This window comes from Hypanus sabinus, chromosome 12 (assembly GCF_030144855.1).
Source record: "Hypanus sabinus isolate sHypSab1 chromosome 12, sHypSab1.hap1, whole genome shotgun sequence".
NCBI classification, from domain to species: domain Eukaryota; kingdom Metazoa; phylum Chordata; class Chondrichthyes; order Myliobatiformes; family Dasyatidae; genus Hypanus; species Hypanus sabinus.
Window position 1 is genome coordinate 47,769,229 of NC_082717.1, and position 26,707 is coordinate 47,795,935.

At 39.3% G+C, this 26,707-nt stretch overlaps 1 protein-coding gene across 2 annotated transcripts in view; it reads left to right on the top strand.

Moving 5' to 3' along the window:
* ints7 (integrator complex subunit 7) overlaps positions 1-25,932 on the top strand; it is a 67,744-nt gene extending 41,812 nt beyond the window's left edge. Inside the window, exons 12-20 of one of the 2 annotated variants that reach the window (XM_059985875.1) lie at positions 743-880; positions 3,373-3,579; positions 8,240-8,434; positions 10,183-10,286; positions 11,166-11,234; positions 20,181-20,313; positions 23,868-23,966; positions 24,535-24,720; positions 25,180-25,932. In XM_059985875.1, coding sequence (XP_059841858.1) covers positions 743-880; positions 3,373-3,579; positions 8,240-8,434; positions 10,183-10,286; positions 11,166-11,234; positions 20,181-20,313; positions 23,868-23,966; positions 24,535-24,720; positions 25,180-25,467 — 1,419 coding nt within the window. In that variant the 3' untranslated portion in view covers positions 25,468-25,932. The remainder of the gene's footprint in view (positions 1-742; positions 881-3,372; positions 3,580-8,239; positions 8,435-10,182; positions 10,287-11,165; positions 11,235-20,180; positions 20,314-23,867; positions 23,967-24,534; positions 24,721-25,179) is intronic. The other variant, XM_059985876.1, reaches the window with a different exon arrangement.
* The last annotated feature ends 775 nt before the right edge of the window (positions 25,933-26,707 follow it).

Consider the following 26,707-nt stretch of genomic DNA (forward strand, 5'->3'; position numbering starts at 1 on the left):
TCTTTGTTCCTTTTTAAGAGTGAATATTGTGATTAGATAAGTTTGATTTCATCATTATCAAAGAATATGCACATTTTCCTTTCCAGGAATTTTCACTTCAAAAGTAGTGGAAATGTTTTTTTGCCTGTAATCGCTTTGTAAAGTTATCACTGCGAAATCCAGACTAATTTAACCTGTTCTCAGAAGACATAATTTATACTTATGGCTTGTATCAGTTTATGCTTGATGTGCACTGCTGTCGAACTTAAGAGGTTTAATGTTAAATGGTATTAGGCAAGTGCAAATTGTTTCTGTTGGCTTGCATTTTAAAAAAAGTCTGTTTCTAGTCTTGAATTGCTTTTCAGTTACAGCATAACAAAAGGTTTCTGGTGTCCTCGTGTAAACAAGTTGGTTATCCTATTATTCTATCCGGCATGCAGAGCATTGAAATTACAACCAAATAATTGGTTACAAGCCACTTTTTACCCTCTGAATCTAACTTGAACAGTCCCTGAGTTATGTAAAAGTTCAGGTCCTCCACACTCCAAAAGCAACCACATCCTTCCATCACATTGGACCAGATCTCACAGTTTCATCTCCATACAGCCACCATTTCTCCATTATTGCAGTATTCTCAAAAATCTACTGTTTTTGCATCATTCTTGAAATGCAATGACTATAAGTGTTTGCAATATTCAAAGTATGGTTGAATTAGTATTGTATCCATGTTTTAAATCCACGAACTCTTTCCTCTGCCTTTCAGGTAGCATTGGCTACAGTTATTTTTGTAGCCAATCAGAAAACTATGTCTACAGATGTTAAAAATGTGATAAAACAGCAACTGGAAAATGGAGCCAATGGCTGGACAGTTTATAAGATTGCTCGTCAAGCATCCCGGATGGTGAGCATCTTTTAAAAAATAATCTTCAATACTTATTTCAAGAAGTTAATTATACCCAAAGAATAAATGTTGTAACCAATATTTAAATTTTCAAAGTTTGAACTTTGAGAAGTACTCAAAGAGCACCTCTCTTCCCCCAAAAATAATTTGGAAACTGGAGAAGATCCCCTCTGCAAGAGGTACAGGAGAAATGTTTAGCCCATTGAGTCTTCTCCGCCTCATTCTGATTTAGTTGTGTTTAAATTGGTACAGATGGAATTAGCACACTATCTTATGCGTTGTCCTAACTTCTCAATCTCCATCACCATTCTCTTTCCATTTCACACCTAAAAGCACTTGTTTAATTTTGTCTGTGGAGGTTAGATGGTGTGGTTAAAAATTCATCATGAAGGTGATTAATTTCTGTAAAATTGACTTTTTCACACTAAGGTGTAGGCTTAATGTCAATCATCTTCCAAGTCCCCTTGCATCCTAATATTCCCATCTCTATGGTACTCCTATCTTGGCTCTGGAAACTTGATGCTTGGTGTCTGTCACACAATTTGTCTTCCTGCATATTTATGTATCATTCCTCCTTTTACGTCCATCAACTACTTCACTTCCGTTCACTGGAAAGCTGCCATCTCGCCAGATTTTGATTTCCAAAAGCCTTTGGCAAGCTCTTTGGTTTTCTGCTAATTTGTGTGACCATGATTCATCTCATTTTCCCCTAATCCTTTTTGAAAGATGTTGGTTTGTTGCAAAGGTTAATGTCTGTTTCTAGTCTTGAATTGCTTTTCAGTTACAGCATAACAAAAGGTTTCTGATGTCCATTGTGTAAAGTTGGTTATCCTATTATTCTATCCGGCATGCAGAGCACTGAAATTACAACCAAATAATTGGTTACAAGCCACTTATGGTTACCCTCTGAATCTAACTTGAACAGTCCCTGAGTTATGTAAAAGTTCAGTTCCTGAGAACTCCCCATGGGCTGATCTTTCCTCAAGTCAGAAATATCCATTTGCCATGGTAACTCAATTTGTATTGTTCTAATATATTTGGTATACTTCCACTTCATTAAATTTTTGTGCTAATGCCACTAATGAAACTGATGGAATATATTCTGTATCCAGTCATTAATGAGTACCAAGAAACATTATCATTACCACCATAAAATGCTTTAAAAACATGGCAAGTCAGGTCATTCGTAATCTTGAGAGCTTTTTTATTAAGTTCATGAAGGTTTGTAACAATAGCTGTTGAAATTTTTAATGATGTTTGATAGTGGGCATTATATTTGCTCAGGTTATACTTTTCCTCATTAATATAAGCTACCCATCTGTTGTATTTCTATAAAATTGAGCAGCATAATATGTAGATTAGAAATAAGTGTTATCCACATCACCCATGCTGCTGGTGTTTCAGTGCATGATTTTACTGACACAGCTGCAGCAAAATAGGCCTGCTGCACTGTAAGTGTGATGTTCTTTAGATATACTATAAATAATTGGTTCATCCAGGAAGAATCGGGGAACTCTTGTATTAAGTTTAGCCACAAAACAAACTAATTGCTCATTTATTTTTGCAGAGCACTATGACTGCACAGCTCTTACAAAAAATATTTTGAAATGTAAAGTGTGGCATTTTATCACTGGCCATCATAAAAAGATATTTATAGGGATAATGCTCATCACTAGTTAAATCTTAATCCCATGTTGGCTTTGTTCTTTATTCATGGTCAGATCTTGGACGAGGAAAGCAAACTGATGCCATCACTAATGTATGCCATGAAAAATCTTGGTTATGAATTAAAACTCAATGGCTCGTAACTTGTTATTATATGAAATCAATATGTTGCAACCCTGTTTCAGTTCTGGAAGCCTGAAAGCTTAAACTGCAATTTGTTTCTCAGTCCTGTATCTCCATTGTGGCTGCTTTAAATGTTTATGCAAGCGTGTGGCACCCTCTAGTGGTAGATTCTAGATAGTGCAGCATTGTTGCAGAATGTGTTCAGCAATTCAACCATATGCCAGTTTTTTTTTCTCTTCATTGCTTGATTGTTTCATTTTATTTTTGGTGCAGTTCTGAGAATTTTGTTAATTGTTGTCACACAACACAGAAACAGATTTGACCCATCACATCTTTACTGGCCATCAAGTTCCATCCAATCCCATTTCCCTGCACTTGGCAAATGCCTTGGTAATTCAAGTGCTCTTCCAAACACTGGTTTCAGATTCGAATGATCAAAACCACTAAAATCACCTGTAATTGACTACAGCTGATGACGACAACTTTTTCAAATTAGGTCACAGATCTGAACTTCAAGTCCACTACGTACCAAGATTCCCAATCTTATCATTATTGAGGGGAAGTGTTGTGAGAACAAATATTACCACAGATTTCAGTTCTGAAATTAATGGTAATACTGTACTAAAGCAGCAAATAACATCTGAACAGGAATCAGTTCTAGCGGTTTAGAGATATGCCTGTTTACTGACTTTTGTTATTCACAGGGAAACCACAATATGGCTGGAGAGCTCTACCGTGGCTTGTTAACTCAAGTGGCCTCTGAACATTTTTATTTCTGGCTAAACAGCTTGAAGGAATTCTCAAAAGCAGAGCAGTGTTTGGCAGGCCTACAAGATAGCAAGTCTAGTGTTGCACTGGCTTGTATTGCTGAGGCTTTGAAACACTACCAGAGGGGCATAGCTTCTTTGACAGTAAGTTTAAAACTTTACATTTTTCTCAGTTCAAATACATGGGATTTGTGGTTGCTGAATTAATGGTTCACACAAGTTTTAAAATTACTCAGAATGGTCTGATCTGTTGTTCTGTCCATATTGAAGGTACTTCAGAAATCTAATTCACACCCAAAGTGTGGCAACACACCTTTCTGTAGTCCTTTAATGTCAGAAAAAATAATCTACATAAAATACTGTTGAGTGTGAGGAAAGCCATTTTAAACTTGATTAATCTAAATAGCAGTTTGAGTAGGGTTGCTTTTCTGTTTGGAATTGTTACTTTAGGGAAGCTTTTAAAGAGCAACAGGAGATAACAAAAAAGGCAATACGCCAAGAAAAAATGAGGTACGAAGGTAAACTAGCCAAGACTATAAACGAGGATAGTAAAAGCTTCTTTAGGTATGTGAATAGCAAAAAAAATAGTTAAGACCAAAATTGGACCATTGAAGACAGAAAAGGGTGAATTTATTCTGGGAAACAAGGAAATGGCAGATGAGTTGAACAAGTACTTCGAATCTGTCTTCACTAGGGAAGACACAAACAATCTCCCAGATGTAATAGTGGTCAAAGGAACTAGGGTAAAGGATGAACTGAAGGAAATTTATATTAGGCAAGAAATGGTGTTGGATAGACTGTTGAGTCTAAAGGCTGATAAGTCCCTGGGACCTGATGGTCTGCATCCCAGGGTACTTAAAGAGGTGGCTCTAGAAATCGTGGACGCATTGGTAATCATTTTACAATGTTCTGTAGATTCAGGAGGGTGGCCAATGTTGTCCCACTTTTCAGGAAAGGAGGGAGAGAGAAAACAGGGAATTATAGACCAGTTAGCCTGACGTCAGTGGTGGGAAAGATGCTGGAGTCAATTATAAAAGATGAAATTATGACACATTTGGATAGCAGTAGAAGGATCAGTCTGAGTCAGCATGGATTTATGAAGGGAAAATCATGCTTGACTAATCTTCTGGAGTTTTTTTTGAGGATGTAACTATGAAAATGGACAAGGGAGAGCCAGTGCATGTAGTGTACTTGGACTTCCAGAAAGCTTTTGATAAAGACCCACATAGGAGATTAGTGGGCAAAATTAGGGCACATGGTATTGGGGGCAGAGTACTGACATGGATTGAAAATTGGCTGGCTGACAAAACAAAGAGTAGCGATTAATGGGTCCCTTTCGGAATGGCAGGCTGTGACCAGTGGGGTACCGCAAGGTTTGGTGCTGGGACGCAGCTGTTTACAATATACATTAATGATTTAGATGAAGGGATTAAAAGTAACATTAGCAAATTTGCTGATGACACAAAGCTGGGTTGCAGTGTGAAATGTCAGGAAGATGTTATGAGAATGCAGGGTGACTTGGACAGGTTGGGTGAGTGGGCAAATGTATGGCAGATGCAGTTTAATGTGGATAAATGTGAGGTTATCCACTTTGTTGGCAAGAGCAGGAAGGCAGATTACTATCTAAATGGAGTCAAGTTAGGAAAAGGGGAAGTACAATGAGATCTAGGTGTTTTTGTACATCAGTCAATGAAAGCAAGCATGCAGGTACAGCAGGCAGTGAAGAAAGCTAATGGCATGCTGGCTTTTATAACAAGAGGAATTGTGTATAGGAGTAAAGAGGTCCTTCTGCAGCTGTACAGGGCCCTGGTGAGACCCCACCTGGAGTATTGTGTGCAGTTTTGGTCTCCAAATTTGAGGAAGGACATTCTTGCTATCAAGAGAGTGCAGTGTTGGTTCACAAGGTTAATTTCCAGAATGGCGGGACTGTCATATGTTGAAAGGTTGGAGCGACTGGGTTCGTATACACTGGAATTTAGAAGGATGAGGGGGATCTGATTGAAACATAAGATTATTAAGGGATTGGACACGCTGGAGGCAGGAAACATGTTCCTGCTGATGGGTGAGTCCAGAACTAGAGGCCACAGTTTAAGAATAAGGGGTAGGCCATTTAGAACTGAGATGCGGAAAAACTTTTTCACCCAGAGAGTGGTGGATATGTGGAATGCTCTGCCCCAGAAGGCAGTGGAGGCCAAGTCTCTGGATGCATTCAAGAGAGAGTTAGATAGAGCTCTTATAGATAGCGGGGTCAAGGGATATGGGAAGAGGGCAGGAATGGGGTACTGATTGTGTATTATCAGCCATGATCACAGTGAATGGCAGTGCTGGCTAGAAGGGCTGAATGGCCTACTCCTGCACCTATTGTCTATTGTATTAGCTAGGATAATGATAATTAAGGCAGTAATTCTTAAAGTATCTTTGTGGACTTGTAGAATACTGAGCAAGCCTTTTGGGGCAGTGTAGAAAATAACCATCTGTTAAACTCCTGATAGGCAAACTAACTTATCACAAGCTTGTCAGTTTTGGAAATTTTTTTCCAGCATCATTCTGGGTTCATGGTGCAGGTCATTCCTGTAGGCAAGACCCATCATCCTTTCTGCACTGAACTTAAATTTCCTGATACAATAGCTTCCCCATATTGTCATTTTTCCATGATGTTTTCATACAAATGCTCATTGCCTGTGTGGATTAAATATTTGGCAGCGAAAGGCAGGCAAATGCATAAAATGTTCACCCATATTCAATTTGTACAACTTAACATAACAATACAAAATAGGTCATTTTAGAGCTTATAATTTTGAAGGACTACAAGATAATTTGTGAAAAATAAAAAAAGTGAAGAAACTATTGGGAGTGTTGTACAGGTTTCTTAATGTATCAATCACTTGGTAACAATACAAAAGAAAATTAGTTGAAGTTTATCAGACAGGTACGACAATAATCACTAATGTAGTCTACAAATGGACTGGATACACAATCGAAGCATGTCTGGATGAGGAGTTCTGCATTCTGGATACTTTAAGACAGCATAATCTGAGCCAACAGGAGACCATGCCATTTTAGATTTGATATTGCAAAATTGAATTAAATTAATGACCTCAGTGAAGGTGTCATACTGGAGCTAGCAGTAGTGATAATATGATTAAATTTTATATTCACTTGAGAAGTATAGATCCAAGGCTGGTAATTTAAAACTGAAGGACAATTATGAACATGAAAGCAGAGCAAGGCAAAGTGAATTAACAGATTAGGTTAAGGGATCTGTCAGTTGAGATGTGGTAGCATATAGTTTTTGTGATCTTTCAGAGCGAAGACATTCCAAACAAGAGGAAAAATTCCATGAGGTGGACCCATGGGTAACAAAATGTTGAAGGTGGTACAACATGTAAAGAAACATGAATAATACCAGATCCATGGCAGCTCAGAAGATTGAACACGCAAACATGAGGAAATCTGCAGATGCTGGAAGTTCAAGCAACAGTAAAAGTACAGTCGACGTTTCGGTACACATCAGTCCTGATGAAGGGTCTCGGCCCGAAACGTCGATTGTACTTCTTCCTATGGATGCTGCTTGGCCTGCTGTGTTCCACCAGCATTTTGTGTGTCGCCAGAAGATTGAACAGTATGTTTTAATTCAGCAAAAATTCAGTACAAGGTAGTTTGCCGTATCGGTGCAAAGTTCTGCGTATCAATGTGTTTTTGCAGAAAATAAAAGTCCATGGTTTAGGGGCACACAGCCATTGTTTCTTTTCATGCCAATGAAGTGGTTGGCAAAAAAAACCTTTTAGTAGATGACCTGTGCACCACAGAAATTGGTTCTGGAATGTCAATTTTACAATTTATACAATGCCTTGAGTGAAGACACTGAAGTGTATAAGTTGTGAAATTTGTGATACAAATAAGAAAGGTGGTGCGAAGTTCTTACAAGGAGGCAATAGGCCAACTGAGAGGACAAAGCTCTGGCAAACGTTATAACGTGGGAAACATGGTAATGTTTTTACTTTCAGCTCATTTATGTGATGAGACTGTTAATCTGAGAGGTGTTAGGTATAACTTCCCAAAAGCTGGCATACAGATGTCAAGTAATTAGAAAAACTAATGGCATTGTTTATTGCTGACGTATCAAACACAACAGGGAATTAGTTAGCACATTGAAATCACATCAGGAATATTGTGCACAATATTGGTCTTCTAATTTAGGGATGGATATAAATGTGTTGAAAGCTGTTCGGGGGATGTTTATTGGAATAGTACCTGAGGAAACACCAAGTGGCTAGACTTCTATCCACTGGAGTTTAAATAAGAGGTAACTGCATTATCACGTACTCGATCCTGAGGAGCTGCAACAGATTGAATTTGAGAGGATATATCCTGTCATGGGCGATTAAAACAAGGGGTTACCCATTTACAACAGTTGAGACAAAATGAGGATTACATTTTTTATTTAGCACTCTTCCTTAAAGGGTATTAGCGTTAGTGCTAAATGTTTTAGGGCATTGTGGTTTATTTCTTAAGGGGGTGAAACAGAATGCACAGTTTAGTTGCAGTCAATCAGCCATGATCCAAGTGGAAGAGTAAGCTCAGTCAATCTACTCCTGCTCAGAATTCATGTTCTGTATCCTCCCTTGCACAGACACAAATTTCCTTAGACTCCACAAAAACCCTTGGTGTTTGATTTTTTTTTTTTTTTTTTTTTTTTTTTTTTACAGATAATCATTCTATGTTGTGCAAAAATTAAGGTGAAGTGGATTTTCAGATTTTAAAATTATTTGACTGCATGGAAGTAAACTTGAATGTTTTTCAGGCTGCAAGCACGCCCACCAATCCCTTGACTTTCCAGTGTGAGTTTGTTAAGTTACGGATTGACATGCTGCAGGCATTCTCACAGCTGATCTGTACCTGCAACAGCCTGAAGACAAGCCCGCCGCCTGCAATTGCCACAGCAATTGCTATGGCATCAGGAAATGACTTGCAGAGATGTGGCCGTATTACCAACCAGGTACATGCAAATTCAGGGACCGTCCTGAGTGCTGGGTTTTTTGCATAGTCATATGATTGAAGTTTCATCCGAAATCCAACACAGCAGTTGGAAATAGCTCTGAATAACTTGCGAAACAGTTGACTTGTTTATGATTTTTTTTAGTATCACTGACATTCTTTAAAGCATTTCTTATTAATGTGATTTAGCATGTTTTTGTGCTTGATATTAAAACACATGGTTATTTCAACATCCTCTGAGCTGTCTGAAAAGATTGGTGGTAGAAATATTCAGTAATCAAGCTGTATCTGTGGAAAGAAAAACACTTAATGTTTCAACTTCGAACATCTTCATCAAAATTGACTTAAAATGTGTAATATGTTAAGGACCAAGGCAAATTTGATATGACTATAAGGATTTGGTAGTTGATCATAAGGTCTTTAACTAGTTAAAATTAGAGTTGACACTCCAGTGCATGAAAGCATTGTGTGTCTTTTAGATCTGTGGATTTTAACATTATAAAGACATCCTTATAACAATCTCAACCATTCCAAATTCTTTCATTTACTAGCCAATTACAATTTTAGAAACATAGAAAACATATAGCATAGTACAGGCTCCTTGGCCCACAAAGCTGTGCCAAACGCGTCCCTACCTTGGAACTACCTAGGCTTTACCCATAGCCCTCTATCTTTCTAAGCTCCATGTAGCCATCCAGGAGCCTCTTAAAAGACCCTATCATTTCCACCTCCACCACCGCTGCCAGCAGCCCATTCCACACACTCACCACTCTGCATAAAAAAAAACTTACCCCTGACATCTCTGTACCTACTTCCAAGCACCTTAAAACTATCCCATCTCGTGCTAGCCAATTCAGCCCTGGGGAAAAGCCTGTGACTATCCACATGATCAATGCCTCTCATCATCTTATACACCTCTGTCAGGTCACCTCTCATCCTCCGTGGCCTCAAGGAGAAAAGGCCAAGCTCACTCAACCTATTCTCTTGAGGTTTGCTCCCCAATCCAGACAACATCCTTGTAAATCTCCTGTGCACCCTTTCTATGGTTTCCACATCATTCCTATAGTGGGGTGACCAGAATTGAGCACTGTACTCCCAAGTGGGGTCTGTCCAGGGTCCTATTACAACATTACCTCTCGGCTCCTAAACTCAATCCCACGATTGATGAAGGCCAATGCATTGTATGCCTTCTTAAGCAGAGTCAACCTGCGTAGCAGCTTTGAGTGTCCTATGGACTCCAAACCCAAGCTCCCTCTGATCCTCCACACTGCCAAGAGTCTTACCATTAATGCTATATTCTGCCATCACGTTTGACCTACCAAAATAACCACCTCACATTTATCTGGGTTGAACTCCATCTGCCACTTCTCAGCCCAGTTTTGCATCCTGTCAGTGTCCCGCTGTAACCTCTGACAGTCCTCCACACTATCCACAACACCCCCAACCTTTGTTATCAGCAAATTTACTAACCCAACCCTCCACTTCCTCATCCAGGTCATTTATAAAAAAATTAGAATAGTGGTCCCAGAACAGATCACTGAGGCACACCACTGGTCACTGGCCTCCATATAGAATATGACTCATCTGCAACCACTCTTTGCCTTCTGTGGGCAAGCCAGTTCTGGATCCACAAAGCAATGTCCCCTTGGATCCTTTATAAAATTAGAAATTGAAATTATATTTTGTCAGCCTCACTTTCAATGTTAATTATGGTCCATTCTAATCCAAATTACATTTTTTGTCATTTAGATGAAGATATCAATGGAAGAATTCAGACGTCTAGCAACTCGTTATCATGACCTTTATCAATCTTCCTTTGATGCTGATTCTGCCACCTTGAGAAATGTTCAACTGTATCCTTTTCTGCCAAGTAGCATTTTGCTTGCATATGCCAGGGTCTTGAGTCACCAAATGTTAAAATTGGAATCATTGCTGTGGTATTGTAGCAAATTATCTTTAGGATTTGCCTTATAGTAAATTGTATTAGCTGAAAAGATGCAGTTTCAGTTTATCTCTTTTTTTGTTCAAATGTTCTTGCTTGCTCCTGGGGTGGGTACACTAAATTGCTACATTTGCGTTGCGAATAGAGATGGGAGGAGTTTCAATATTAGGGTTGTAAAAGTTGTGGTCAAATTGGCCATCTTTTGCACCTCCTGTCTGGTTTTCTCCAGCTGCAGTACCCTGCAAATAAGGGGCATATAGAAATGTGGACAAGTTGTATAATAAAGTAAATTTCAGTGACATAGCAACTTTGTTTTTTTAAGACCATTTATGCTCACAAATAATGAGCATGGTTACCCTGAATCTCCAGGTTACAGTGACTTGAACACTTGTTATCCCTGGAACTTCTCAGTCTACAGCTGCCTAGAACAGCAATTTTATATTTGATTAGAAGCCCCAAGCAGCACATGGTTTTCTGTCAGCGATTCGTGACATTCAAAGAAATGATTGAAGTTGTCATATTAAGTTAATTAAGCACATTTTTCAGCGTAACTGTTGTAAAACTGCTGGAGTTTGACATTCCACCCCTAGATGTGTAGCAGAGTCAAAATTACAACACAGGTTCAAGAATAGTGCAGTGTGTGTGACCTGATGGTCACATAGGGAAATGACAACAGTTCCTTGGAAGTGCTGAGGAAATTTTAATCAATACTTTACAAATAGAGGAACTTGGGGAGAAGGTGCAGTTTAAATGGTCTGTTAACCCATGTGGCCTTTAACTTCCTCCACAGACAGCAACAAAGTTGTTTACTAATTTCTCACTCTATTGAAGCATTAATCCTCGATCCAGATTCCGCCAGGTAAAACAAAAACTTGTAATTTGTGCCTCACACTGATCTTTATATAATCAGCAATTTTAGGTAAAAGCAGTGACTGTGTAAATCATAAACCTTGACTGCAATGCAGCATTTTCAAGTTCACGGATGACATGAAGCTGGGCGGCGGTGTTAGCTGTCAGGAGGATGCTAAGAGGATGCAGGGTGACTTGGATAGGTTAGGTGAGTGGGCAAATTCATGGCAGATGCAATTCAATGTGGATAAATGTGAGGTTATCCACTTTAGTTGCAAGAACAGGAAAACAGATTATCTGAATGGTGGTAGATTAGGAAAAGGGGAGGTGCAACAAGACCTGGGTGTCATTGTACACCAGTCATTGAAAGTGGGCATGCAGGTACAGCAGGCAGTGAAAAAGGCAAATGGTATGTTGGCATTCATAGAGGATTCAAGTACAGGAGCAGGGAGGTTTTACTGCAGTTGTACAAGGCCTTGGTGAGACCACAGCTGGAGTATTGTGTGCAGTTTTGGTCCCCTAATCTGAGGAAAGACATTCTTGCCATAGAGGGAGTACAGAGAAGGTTCACCAGATTGATTCCTGGGATGACAGGACTTTATATGAAGAAAGACTGGATCGACTAGGCTTATACTTGCTGGAATTTAGAAGATTGATGGAGGATCTTATTGAAATGTATAAAATTCTAAAGGGATTGGACAGGCTAGATGCAGGAAGATTGTTTCCAATGTTGGGGAAGTCCAGAATGAGGGGTCACAGTTTAAGGATAAAAGGGAAGCCTTTTAGGACCAAGATGAGGAAAAACTTCTTCAGACAGAGAGTGGTGAATCTGTGGAATTCCCTGCCACAGGAAACAGTTGAGGCTGGTTCATTGGCTATATTTAAGAGGGAGTTAGATATGGCCCTTGTGGCTAAAGGGATCAGGGGGGATCAGGGGAGAAAGCAGGTACAGGGTTCTGAGTTGGATGATCACTCTGAATGGTGGTGCAGGCTCGAAGGGCCGAATGGCCTACTCCTGCACCTATTTTCTATGTGTCTATGCAATCTTTTGCAGTCACTGTACTGATCCCTGTGGCACTTTGTGATTATCAGAGAGAGAAAACAGAATATCAGTAGATATTGTAGCTGGAACTCCCTGGTGTCCTCTTTGTCCTAGTTATCTACAGCCATTCCTAGTCAGGAGCAAACCTTGTGACTTCAGGATTGAACCAAGCTTACTTCAATAACACATCCCAGCTTGATTATCGCTTCCACTAAAGGCAAGAGGGCGGTGAATCTGTGGGATTCTTTACATGAGCATGTGACCCTAATTTGAATAGGAACTGCTGTTACAAGGATTCCAAAATCTGAAGAGTCGTTACTGCAATGACTAACAGGAGCTAAAAATGTTTTGCCATTGCTGCCCAAATATTGAGGGAAAGGAAACAAACACAAGAGTTATTGAACTTTGTGGTCACAATTACCATCCCTCCCAATGTAAATGTGTGAATTTTCTATACAAACAATGCTTCTTTAGTACAGAGTTGTCCCAGAACTTAATTAGCATTCTATAGGAAAGAATTGAACAACCCATGCCAAGTAGGTTTCTGTCTTGCACATTTACTTACAATTGTCTTCCTTGGATTAGTACATTTAAAAGTCTCCTAACTCATAGTATAAATATTCATATCAACAATAAGTATTTAAATTTCAGAGGTACAGATAAAGTAGGTGGCAAGTCTTTTCTAACATTGGGAAGCCCAAAATAAGCATAGGTTTCAAGTGTGAGATGAAATATTTAAGAGACTCAAGAGGCAACTTTTTCCCACTGAGAGGGTATGACTATATGGAATGAACTGCCAAAAGTAGTAGTTGATACAGGCACACTATTACTTAAGAAGCTCTCGCATAGATACATGGACAGAATTAGGAAGTTAGGACGAGCTAAGTGGGCACAGTATTTGGGATGAATGTCCTGCATCTCTTTTTCCCTGTATGACTATTTGAACTTACTTGTAATCAAAATTATCTTTGGTGTGTTACTGTTTGAACTTTTGTATAGTTGGTTAGTTGGTGTCCCATTGATGATTTGGAAACTGCTTTACTGATGTTTTGAATTATTGGGTTACAGAAGTAAAATCCCCATTTCAATTAAAATTTACTTTATCATAAAGGAAGAAAATTAATCCTTGTACATTAAGATAGGCTGTCTTGAGTATCAGATTAACTTGGATTATGCCAGGAATAATTTATGGATAACTGAGAAAAATACATTTTGCATAGTAGAGGATCAAGGGGAGTGCATGAAGTTCTGTGGGGAAAGTCATTCCAGTGTTGTCATAGATACAGTTTAGGCATCTGCCTGTACCACCAACTGAACTCCTTGTCAGAATCACACAGCAGCAGATAAGAGCCCATTGGCCTACTGAATCTGGCTTTACCATTAAGCTCCCATTTACACTAATCCCATTATATCCTCTTTAAATTCCCTTGAATTTTTCCAATTCTCCCGCTCACCTACATGCTATGGCAACTTGCAGCCAATTAGCCTACTGACCTGTACATCTTTGGAATATGGGAGAAACAAAATCCACATGGTCATGAAAAATAGGCAAATTCATGATCAGGTATATTAACATTTAAAACACACTTGGGCGGGTATGTAGCTAGGAAAGGCTGAGGGATATGGGCGTCTTGATCAGTTTGGACAGGTTGGGCCAAAGGGACGATTTGTGTTCTATGATGATAACCAGAGGTCAAGATTAAACACAAGTCACTAGCACTGGAAGGCGAAATGACAAGCTTCTTTAGTAATGCAAATTTTGGTTTCCGAAGTTGACTGACAATTGAAGCAGTATCAATTTATTTGCAATATCATGTTGGGAAGTAATGTTTATACAGGACACTGGGGGGAAAATAATGCACTTTGAGAATTGCAATCTGAACAGCCCCAACATCACCTATGGTACATCTGCATTAACTACAAATTTCATTTCTGGAAAAGAAATTGTATAGTGTAAAAAAAAATGTTAGGTACACTTGCACAGGCTTTTTGACCACTAGAGCCTCAAATACAGAGATGCATTTATATCTTCACAATTTCAGTATCAAATTCTTGAATTGTGAAATACTAGAAAACACCAATATTAAACAAATTCCAATTTTGCTAACTTTGTTCGAGCATGAAATAAGATTTTAAAATCATTCCCTTTGCTGATTTTGTTGCATCAAATATCTAATTGAGTCAGAATTATACCACATGAAAAACAAGCCCTTCAGCCCAATACATCCATGCAAACCAAGATGACCATCTATGCTACACTTTTATACTTTTCCTATCAATGTACCTGTCGAAGTGTCTTAAATGTTGTTGTTCCACCTCATTATCCTGTGCAAATCATTACAAAGGGGTATCAAATCAATATGATTTTGCAGTCATTACAGAAATGTGGTTGCAGGGTGGAGAGGATTGGGAATTAAATATCCAAGGATATCAAGTAATAAAGAAGGATAAGTTGGAAAGTAAGGGAGGTGGGGTAGCGCTCTTAATTAAGGATGAGATCAGGGTGATAGTGAGAGACTATATAAGATGTAAGAAACAGAATGTTGAATCCATCTGGGTAGAGATTAGGAATATAAAGGGTGGTGGGGGAAAGAATCACTGGTGGGAGTTGTCTACCAGCCACCAAATAATAACATCACAGTGGCATAGGCAATAAACAGAAATATCTGAGTCATGCAAGAATGGAACAGCATTTATTGTGGGGGCTTTAACTTGCACATAGATTGGGTGAATCAAGTTGGTCGAGACAGTCTTGAGGTTGACTTCTTAGAATGCATCCATAATGGCTTTCGTGTTACTGAACCTACAAGGGAACATGCTATCTTACATCTGGTCCTGTGCTATAAGACAGGTAAAATCAGTGATCTTGTCGTTGGGGAGCCTCTTGGAAAGAGTGATCACAGAATGACTGAGTTTCTCATACAAATAGAGGGGGCAATAGTGCAGTCAGAAACCAGTGTATTTTGCCTAAACAGTGGAGACTACCATGGGATAGGGAGGTTATAGCTTGTGTAGACTAGGAACACAAACTATATGGTGGGACAGTTCAGGAACAGTGGAAGACTTTCATAGTGATTTCAGTGCTCAACAAAAGTATATTCCAGTTAAAAGCAAGGACAGTAAGGGTGGAAATAAAAAAGGCATCAAACTTAAAGTTTGTGCGTACAAAGTCACCAAGAGTAATGGGAAACTGGAAGATTGTTTTTTAAAGTTTTCCCAAAGAACAATAAAAGGGAAGATAGGTTATGAAAATAAACTAGCACAAAATATAAAAACAGATAGTAAATGTTTTTATAATTACAAAAAGCAGAAAAGGGTGGCTAAAGGGAAAGTAGGTCCTTTGGAGGCCGAGAAGGAGGAATTGATATTGGGTAACTTTAAGAATTTAGTTTAAGAATAAGGGGTAGGCCATTTAGAACAGAGATGTGGAAAAACCAGAGAGTGGTGGATATGTGGAATGCTGTGCCCCAGAAGGCAGTGGAGGCCAAGTCTCTAGATGCGTTCAAGAGAGAGTTAGATATAGATAGTGGGGTCAAGGGATATGGGGAGCGGGCAGGAACGGGGTACTGATTGTGTATGATCAGCCATGATCACAGTGAATGGCGGTGCTGGCTAGAAGGGCCAAATGGCCTACTCCTTCACCTACTGTCTATTGACTTGTGTCAGTCTTCACAGTGGAGGACACATCCAACATGCTAAAGAGATTATATGGATGCGATGGAAGGTGAGGACCTTGATACAATAGCTATCACTAAAGAGACAGTGTTGAGCAAACTTGTGGGCCTGAAGATGGACAAGTCCCCTGGTCCTGATGGAATGCATCCCAAGGTACTGAGAGAAATGGTATGTTATAGTAAAAGCTTTGGTGATAATTTACCAAAATTCTCTGGACTCTGGACAGGTCATGGTGGATTGGAAGAAGGCGAATTTCACGACACTGTTCAAAACAAGGATGTAGGCAAAAGGGAAGCAACTATTGACCAATTAGTTTAACATTTGTAGTTGGGAAAATGCTTGAAGCTGTCATTAAAGAAGAAATGGCAAGGCATCTGTAAAGAAATGGATCCATCAGGCAGACACAGAATGGATTCAGCAAAGGAAGGTCCTGTTTGACAAACTTACTGGAGTTCTTTTGAGGATATAACGTGCGCAGTGGATAGAGGGGAATGATGGACGTTACATACTTGGGTTTCCAGAAGGTGTTTAATAAGGTGCCACATTAAAGACTTATCCATAAGATAAGGATGCAAAGAGCTGGAGATGATGTATTAGCATGGATAGAGGATTGGTTAACTAATAGAAAACAGAGAGATGGGATACATGGGTGTTACTCTGGTTGGCAATCAGCGGTGAGTGGTGTGCCGCAGGGATCGGTGCTGGGCCTGCAACTGTTCACGATATACATTGAAGATCTGGAAGAGGGGACCAAGTGTAGTTCCAGGTTTGCTTATGGTATGAAATTGAGTGGAAAAGCAAATTGTGGAGAAGATACAGAGAGTCTGCAGAGAGATATAGATAGGTTAAGTGAGTGGCCAAGGGTTTGGCAGGTGGTAAATGCGAGCTCATCCACTTTGGAAGGGAAAATGGAAGAATAGATTATTTTTTAAATGGTAGTAAATTGCAGTGTACTGCTGTGCAGGAGGAAGAGCTTGTGCATGGATCACAGAAGGTTGGTTTGCAGGTGCAGCAGGCTATCAAGGTAAATGGGATGTCAGCCTTCATTGCTAGAGGGATTAAATTTCAGAGCAGGGAGGTTATGCTGCAAGTGTACAGGGTATTGATGAGGCCACATCTGAGTACTGTGTTCAGTTCTGGTCTCCTTACTTGAGGAAGGATATTCCTGCTTTGGAGGTGGTGCAGAGGAGGTTCACCAGGTTGATTCCAGAAGTGAGGGGGTTATCGAATTGCCTGGGATTGTACTCGCTGGAATTCAGGAGAATGAAAGGAGATCTTATAGAAACAAAACAAAGAAAGGGACAGATAAAATAGAGGTAGGAAAGAGGTTTCCACTGATAGGTGAGACGAGAACTAGGGGACATAGCCTCAGGATTCACGGGAATAGATTTAGGATAGATGAGAAGCTGCTTTTCCCCAGAGAGTGGTGAATCTGTGGAATCCACTGCTCAATGAAACAGTGGAGGCTATCTCAATACATATTTAAAACAAAGTTAGATAGATTTTTGCATAGTAAGGGAATTAAGGGTTATGGGGAAAAGGGCAGGTAGGTAGAGATGAGTCCATGGTCAGATCAGCCACGATCTTACTGAATGGCGGAGCAAGCTCAATGAGCCAGATGGCCTACTCCTACTCCTGTTATGTTCTTTTACATCCTTCCCCTCTCACTTTAAACTTTTGCCAACTAGTTTAAGTTCCCTTTCCCTGATAAAAAAGGGCCCATACATTCACCCTGTCTATGCTGTTCATGGTTTTCTTTTGATTTACACCTGCAAGATCACTCATCCATCACCTGTGCTCCAATGAATAAAGACCCAGCCGGCCCATCTCCTCCCTGTAACTCAGAACCTCAAGTCCTGGCAACATTCACTTAAATTTTATTTATATTCTTTTCAGCTTACTGATGTCCTTTCTATAATAAGGTTGTAGTGCATGCAGTGCTCCAGGTACAGCCTTGACAATATTGTACAGCTGCTTCACAACATCCCAGAGTCCTATACTCAGTACCCTAACTGATGAAGGCCAGGGTGCCATAATACTACCTTCAGTATCTCATCTGTCTGTGATGTCACTTACAGGGGACTGAGGAACATCCTCAGAACCTTGCCATTCACTGTAGAAGTCCTATCCTGTTTTGACTTCTCAAAATGCAACATAAAGCACTTAATTGGATTGAGTGGCAGTTATCATTCCTCAGCCACTTACCTAGTTAATTAAGATTCCTCATAATTTTTGATAACCAGCTTCACTAACACCACCTAATTTTAGTGCTGTCTCCAAGCTTACTAAATCATGCCTTGTACATTTTCATCCAGAATATTTATACAAATGACAGACAATATGATGGATACGTCTATTCCAAACATTGCACAGATTGTTATGTTGTTCACAAAGCCAGCTGTATGGAGGGAGTACTCTAAAGCAATATTGAGTTTGATTCCAGATATGAAGCAGTCTTATCATTACATTGTCTTCCTTTGCTTTAGAAATGGAACAAAGCTAGCAGGGAACAATGATTATGGTAGATTCTTTAGATATTTAAAATATTAATAAAGTAAGCATTGATCTTTCAAAACATGAACTGAATAAATATTGGGGGATTGAATTATAGTTATTTTGTTCAAGTATGTGCTATGAAGAATCAGGGACATCTCAGAAATAGTTGCAAATTGGGAATGGGAATGGGAAAAGTGTTTCACTGTGACCATGAAAGTAAAACTGAGGAAATAACTGGAGTGGGCTGATAAACCTCTGTTTCCTAATGGACCAACCTGATGGCTTAAAAATGGCTAGCAAGATGGTTCATGCAAAGGTTTCAGTTTCCAAAGGTACAAAAAGACCCATCTAATTGGAAAATAGCAAATACAGATCCTTTATTCAAAAAAAAAGTAATAGAAAAAGCTGGAAACTTGCAAGCCAGTTAGCTTAAACCTTAGAGAAAATGATACTTTTCAAAATAAAGGTGTTACTTCAGGGAACTGAAAGTTCAAGATGGCTAAGCAAAGTCAACGTAGTTTTATAAATTTATTGGAGTTCTTTAAAGTAGTAATGTGTGTTTGGGAACTGCTGGAGTTACTATGCTTATTTACAAAAGGCATTTGATAAGGTGGCACTTGCTGAAAATAAAGGCTCATGTGAGCAATAAACACTAATGTGACAGGAAATTAGGTCCAGCTAGATATTCTTCTGGCTAGCAAAATGTAATGACTGGTGTGCCACAGGGATCAGTTTTGAGACTCTAGTTTACAGTGTATATAAATGACTTGGTTAAAGGCACTGTAGTTGCTTAATTAGAAAGGAAAAAGTTACAAAGAGAATGCAAAGCTACAAAGAAAAGTAGGTAAAGTGAGTGCAGAGATCTGAGAAACAGCATAATGTGGACAAAATGTGCATTTGCCTCTTTTAGCAGGAATAATAAAAAGCACTATTCAAATAATGAGTAATACATCGATGCAACAATTTTAAAAAGCCAATTAGGATGTTGTTGCTTATAAATAGGAGAACCACACTTTTTTTTTAAAAAAATAGCAAGGTTATGTTTCATTTGAATAAGGTGAATTGATATCACATTGAGTAGAATCAGAAACAGGTTCGTTTATCCTGCCTTGGCCATCACAACCGTGTAATCCCATTTCCTGAGTAGAGATCTTCAGGGTGATTCAAAGGAGGATGTTAATTTGCAGGTAGTTTAGAGAAAGTTAATTAGATTATTACTTGGAATAGGCGGATTTACCCTAGGAGGAAAGGTTAGATAGGCTAGATTTGTGCCTGCTGTAGTTTAGAAAAGCATGAGGAGATTTGGTTGATATGTACAAGATTGAGGGGAGATAGAGGGGATCCTTCATTTTCTGGGAGAATCTGTAACTAGAGATTGTTGTTTACAAAGATAATTTTTCCTACAAGACAGAAGAGACAGTTTTTACTTTCACTTATGAGTCTTTATATCTCTCCTCGTTAAAAGGCAGTAAAAGCAAAGCTAGATAGACACTCAAAGCCGGGGTTGAAAAATCACCAATGGGCAAACAGAAATGTAGCATTGGCTACAGTCTTATCAGCCATAATCATGTTTCAATGGCAGAGCAGGCTTGAAGGGCTGATCTGCCTACAAATTTATTTGTTAGTATTCCAACAATTGTCAATTGCAAATAAAAAAAATGGGTAATAGCATGTAGAAACTGATGTGGGTAAAATGTAAAGTGCTACCACTTAATGGTTTAATTTTAATTGAATTTCCTGCAGTTTCCAAGAGTATGGATGCAATGGGAATGTCCATGCTGAAAGCGAGTATGAAAGAAGCATGTTGTCTGTATTTGCCCAGGTGCTGGAGGACATAGAGTCTCTTAGCAGAAAGTATCCTCCTGTTTCCTACCTGGTAAGTAGGAGATCGAAGTGGTGAATGTGTTGTAGCAAGTGTTAATTGTTCCCCAATTGTGACAATTGTTTCTTCACAAAACGAAGACAGTATATTGAAATTTCAACTTCTCTAATTGACTCCATCTGCTATTTCATTAATCAAACATTTCCATTTGCAAAAATCTGCCTATTACCTCAAATTTGAAACACAATTCTCACTGACATAAAACAATGCTGACTCTTCCTAATCTGTCCCTGTCTTGTCAATAATCTTCAGCTCTTTTCCTAGCATTCATGCAAGGCTCACCACCCTGCAGTTTCCAAGCTTATCCCTACTGCCCTTTTTGAACAAGGGGACAACGTAAACTATCCAGCAGTTCTCTGGCATCTCACCAGTGGCTCTGCTCATGCACATAGAGGTCCTTATGTTAGCGCTAAGTCTGTGTGGTATCAATTAAGCTCCAGTCAGAGTTGAGAAAGCTAGGACTATCTTAATACATTGTTACAGTTTAGCTCACAGACCAAAGCAGTTGATTATACCTGTATTTCAAGAGGCTAAAGAAGTTGACACAGCTGCATTGCACCCATTTAAAAATTGGTAAGGGTCAACATAGAGAACATTATACCTGGATGCAGAGGAGTTTGCATACTAAGCTGTCATGCATGTGACTGCAAGAAGCTGCTGAGAGTTGTGCTGAGTTGTGTCCACATCACAGAAATCAGCCTCCACTTTATGGGCTCTGTACCTGTATGTTGCTACTTCAGCAAAGCAGCCAACATAATCAAAGAGCCCAGACACCTCAGCCATGCTTTCTACTCCCCTCTCCAACTGAGGGGGAAATACAAATGCTTAAAAGCATGTACCAGCGGGATCTAGGACAGCTTTGATCCTGCTGAGTAGATCTCACTCAACCTCACACACCTAGTTATGATCTTGCACCTTATTGTTTACTAGCACTGTACTTCTGTAGCTGTTACTTTATTCTGCACTGTTAATTGTTTTATCCTGATCTGCATCAATGCACTGTAGTGATTTGATCTGTATGAATAGTGCGCAAGATGAGCTTTTCACTGTATCTTGGTACATGTGACAATAATAAACAAAGGGATGTCCAGGATAAATCCACTTGTTTAGGGCAGATTAGGACACATGAACCTGCAACTTGGTTATTAGCACTGCTTAATCTCTGCTTAAGAGAATTGTAACAAGGGTAGCTAATGTCATCTGCTTGTAGTGCCGTCCATGTCCCTCTTCCTATTGAGGGGAACTACTGTCCTTGATACAGGCTAGAGATTAATAATATCCAATATGATGTATCAGTGCACGGTGAGATATTAAGCTTCCTTAAGGTTGTTATGGCTGGGGTGGTAGTGTAGATATGTGTCCACTACCTATTAAATGCTCCCAATGAGTATCTCAAATCTATAACAACCAAGCCCAGCTCCTGCCCTTCATGTGTGGCTTAGCTACTAAGTCCAGCAGAACTGTTTCTACTCACGTGAAGAGGGGCAAAGGCAAGTCACTGGCACATTTAAACCAGTCACTTTGGGGTGTTGTTGGCAGCCCATCTAGGAGAAAGAAAACTGATCTCAAACCTCCACTGCTTGTGGTAATTCCCACTCATGAGGAAGACTTCAGAAGCAAATCCAACTGAAAAATCCGGAGCCGGAGTCCCTAAGGCAGTCCTACACTGTGTTCGACACTGACTGGCAACTCCTGCGATGTTGCTGGTGCCAATTTGTATCAGTCTCTGCTGTACCTTTGGATTTATCAGCTGCATGGAGAGAAGGAATCTACTACTTGGGTAACAGCTTGCTCTCCCTGTTGTATTGCCCTGGCTTGCGTATCACGCAGACAGCTGGGATATGTGACCCCGAACAACGGAGGGCCTTAAGGGATGTAAATGGTTCCATAATGTAGTTAAATCTGAAGTACTCAGAACTAAAATAGAATGGCTTGATTCTGGTAGTCAAAAGGCATGTTTGGGACAGCCCCCTCCCCCTCTTGCATTCCAGCAGAAGACATGTTGGCTCGTGATGCTGGCTGGATGCTACCCAATTTCCCTCGGGATCAATAAAGTACGTCTGTCTGGATGCCTGGTAGCTGAAAATTCTACTGCACCGTTGAGCTCTAATTGAGAGCTGCTTGTCACACTTTGCTGGAACAGCAGCAGGCTGATCAGGAGATGTACCAATAGACATCCAGTTTTTTTTTGTTTGAGGTTTTTTTTTTAAAAACTCCTGCAGGGTATATTTGTGGATATCAGCCAGATTAAATTTTATTAAGTAAAACTTGTATAATATACTTCAAGCTGTATATAATGCCAGTTATATTCCATGAAGTAAAATCATGTTGAGTCATAGAACACTACAGCACAGAAACAAGCTATTTGGCTCATCTAGTCCATGCAGAACCATTAATCTGCCTAGTCCCATTAACCTGCACCTGGACCATAGCCCTCCCATCCATGTACTTATCCAAATTTCTCTTAAATATTGAAATCAAACTTGCATTCGCTACTTCTGCTGGCAGCTCATTCCACACACTCACCACTCTCTAAGTGAAGTTCCCCCTCATGTTGCCCTGAAACATTTCACTTCTCACCCTCAACCCATAACCTCTAGTTCTAGTCTCACCCAACCTTAGTGGAGAAGGCCTGCTTATATTTACCTCAATTTTATATACTTCTATCAAATTGTCCCTCATTCTCCTGTGCTCTCAGGAATAAAGTCCTTATCTATTCAGCTTTTCCCAATAACTCAGGTCTTCAAGTCCTGGCAAAATTCTTGTAAATTTTCTTTGCACTTCTTTCAATCTTATTGGTAGCTTTCCTGTAGGTAGGTAACCAAAACTGCCCACAATACTCCAGATTAGGCCTCACCAATGTCTTATACAACTTCAACACAACATCCCAACTCCTCTACTCAATACTGAAGATCAATGTGCCAAAAGCTCTTTATGACTACCTACCTGCAATGCCACTCTCAAGTAAATATGGATCTGTATTCCCAGATCCACCGTTCTACTGAACCCCTCTGTGCCCCATCAGTTATCATGTAAATCCTACCCTAGTTTGTCCTCCCAAAATGCAACACCTTACACTTGTCTGCAGTAAATTCCATCTGCCACTTTTTTAAGTGCATTTTTCCAGCTGATTCAGATCCCATTGCAAGTTTTAATAGTCTTCTTGCTGTCCACTACATCTGCAATATTGGTGACATCTCCACATTTGCTGAACCAGTTTACTACATTATCATCCAGATCATCAATTGATATATATCTCAAGCAACAGACCCAGCACCAATCCTTGCTGGAGAAAGTAATTTGAACTTTATGGGCAATTGAATGATTAAGAGAAGCAACAGGCAAAAAAAAAACAGCAGGAATTCTCAGTGGGAGAGAATGGAAAGCAAAACATTAGTGGAGAAATTTAATTTTGTGTTCAAGTACCTTTGTGTTGATGTTACCACTTAAAATAATAATGCACAGATTAAGTGGACCTCAACTATAATATACTGTATTATTATCTCAGAAGTCATACTAACTGATCTCATTGTGTAACTTTATTCCAGCACACCATGTGCCTCTGTGCAGCTGTAATATCCTTGCTGAAGGTCCCCTTATCATTTCAGAGGTATTTCTTCCAAAAGCTTCAATCAACTAGCATCAAGGTATGTCCAATTCTGCCCTCCCTTTCCCCAATAGCACAATTTGTGCATCAGCAAACTTTTAAAACCCTTTTAAAAGAACATTTTCATGTTAAAAGCAACTCATACTTTCTCAATTTACAATCTATGCTGCCTCTGTCCACATTATCCAGCTTACTGCATTGAAAACGCATGTCTTTTAAGCAAAATGATATGCACCACTGATACCAAATTGTCATTGCAACCTTGGAATAAAAAAAATGCTAAAGGTTTATTTCATCTATTTTCCATCTTCTATTTTAAGTAATTTTGAAAATGTAGGCACTACTTCTTTTGGCTTTGCAATTAAATCATTGCTGTACATGAAGTGAAGGACTGCAAGAACAGTCACTGTAGGAATCATTTGTTAACTCAATCTTTCCACATCAGGTTTTTCCCTATGTTATCAACTGTTATTTTTTTTTAAATAAAGAAGTTACCTTATCAAATGGCTTAAAGTACTATTGACCACATTTCCCACATCAAGAGCAACTTGTTCAGGCTTTCTAAGTGATAGCTACAATTGGATAAATGTCTTTCTGTTGTCTTGCAGTTGGCACTGTCACCTTCACCTCGCACTCCAACAGAACCAATCACTGTGCAGAATAATCAGCAATTGGCTCTTAAGGTGGAAGGTGTTATCCAGCATGGCTCAAAGCCCGGCTTCTTCAGGAAGATTCAGGCAGTTTGTCTGAATGTTTCCTCCTCAGTGCAGAACAAGGGTGTGCAAGATTACAAGGTAGTTCAAAATTGTATTTACTCTAGATAGTCCAATGTTAAATCAATCGTTAAATAACTGCACTTCATTCATAATCAGATACAGCATTAAGCAAAGTTTTTTGTTTAAAAAAATAATGAGATTATTGCTGACCACGTGAACTTGTAGATTGTATGGAAGAGTGGGAAGTGTTTGTGAGTGGAACAGTTCAGTTTCCAGCATACGTTAAATGATTAATCTACCGAGTAGGTTGGGGCATACTTTGATCCCCAGCCTACTTTGACATTGGCCATAGCCTGATGGTTTAGATAAAAGTTGTTACAAAATATACTGTTCACATTAATTGTGAATGGTCTTCTCAAAACTGTATGAATAATACTATCCATTTGACAGCAGTAGAATCTAAATGACCCAAAGTAGGAGTTTGGCAAACTTGCCCATGGCATGCCTTTAATATGTATGCACAAATCTGTTTCCTAGGTATTACTGGAGAACACGACAAATGAAATGGAACAGCGAGTGGAACCCCATAATGACTACTTCAGCACACAATTCCTGCTATGTTTTGGTGCACTTGGGAACCACATTGTTACTGTTGAAGCTTCTGTCGTTGACTCAAATGGTATTATTTGGAAAACAGGACCAAAAACTACCATTGCTATCAAATCCATGGAAGATCCATTTTCCCAGCAATTACGGCTACAGCAGCAGCAACAGCAGTCACAACAGCAATCACAGCTGCAGAGGAATGCACTTTGTCGGTTTTAATATAAAGCCCTAATATAGCAAAGAACTGCCAGTTATCTGCTGTGCTGCCTCATCAGGAAGCTCGTAGCCCAGGGGTCCCCAACCCGAAGTCCCTGGCCCCTTTGGTTAATCGTAGGGGTCCATGGCATTAAAAAATCTTGGTAACCCCTGGTGTAGCCCAAATGACAGATTTTGTATAGAAAATCAACTTTGTATCCTCTCAAATACAAATTGAAACTTCTCTACTTTTCTTGCCACTGCTATTCTATGAACATTTGTACATTCCATTCTCCAGCCTCTCAGAATGAAGGTGATGATTTAAATGCTTAAAGTTAAATTTGTTAGAAAGTATGCTTAATAGTGAAATCTAATAAAACCTTGCATTTGTAAGCATGTATTGATTTCATTTTTAAATCTGTTTAACAACTTACCTCTTTCGGCCAACTTTGAATGGAGTACTTGGAAAAAAGGAGTTAATGACACCTGTTCCTGTTACAGTATCAGTTTCTATTGTTGATTGATATACATTTGACAGATAATCTGAAGTTCAGATTTATCAAGAGAATATCTAAACAATAAACATGATAATGAAAATTTCCATTACCATTGTTGTTGAAGACTGGGAGTAAAGTACGATCAGAATGAGGCAATTCTGTCATTGAGCCTGCATCACCGTTCAGGTAAATCGCAAGTAAACTACCTCTGCCCATTTATTCACCTTAGCCCTTGAAATGTAATGAAAGATGTATCTATGTCTTAAATTCCCATTAACCTTTATTCAGTCATTTGAAGACTTTCCCAGATTTCCTCTAGGCTCATTTTCTCTAAAAATTGCTCCTAATTTTATTACACACCCGATTGCCTTCTTACTCCACCTCAGTGTTCCACCCTCTTTCAGGTTAGTTTTTATTAAAAATACCTTATTCTTCTACCATATACATTTTCATGGAATAGAATCAAAGTTTATCAAACCAGTTTGTCAGGTTCTTCAATCTGGCAGCAAGCTGAATCTGCAATGAGCCTTTAAGAACAAACTTAATTCATTTCTAGATGCCGGGCTTTGTTACCAAGGCTGGCGTTTATTGCCTTTATCAAGTAGGTGGTGATTCACCTTCATTGCCCCACATCAAAGTGGGAGAACATTCACCATTGCAGTGGTTAGAGTGTTCTAGGTCTTTGACCTTACAACAATGAAAGACTAAGAATGTGTTTCCAAGTCAGGCGATCGTACGATTTGGAGGGGATCTGTAAATGGTAGTGT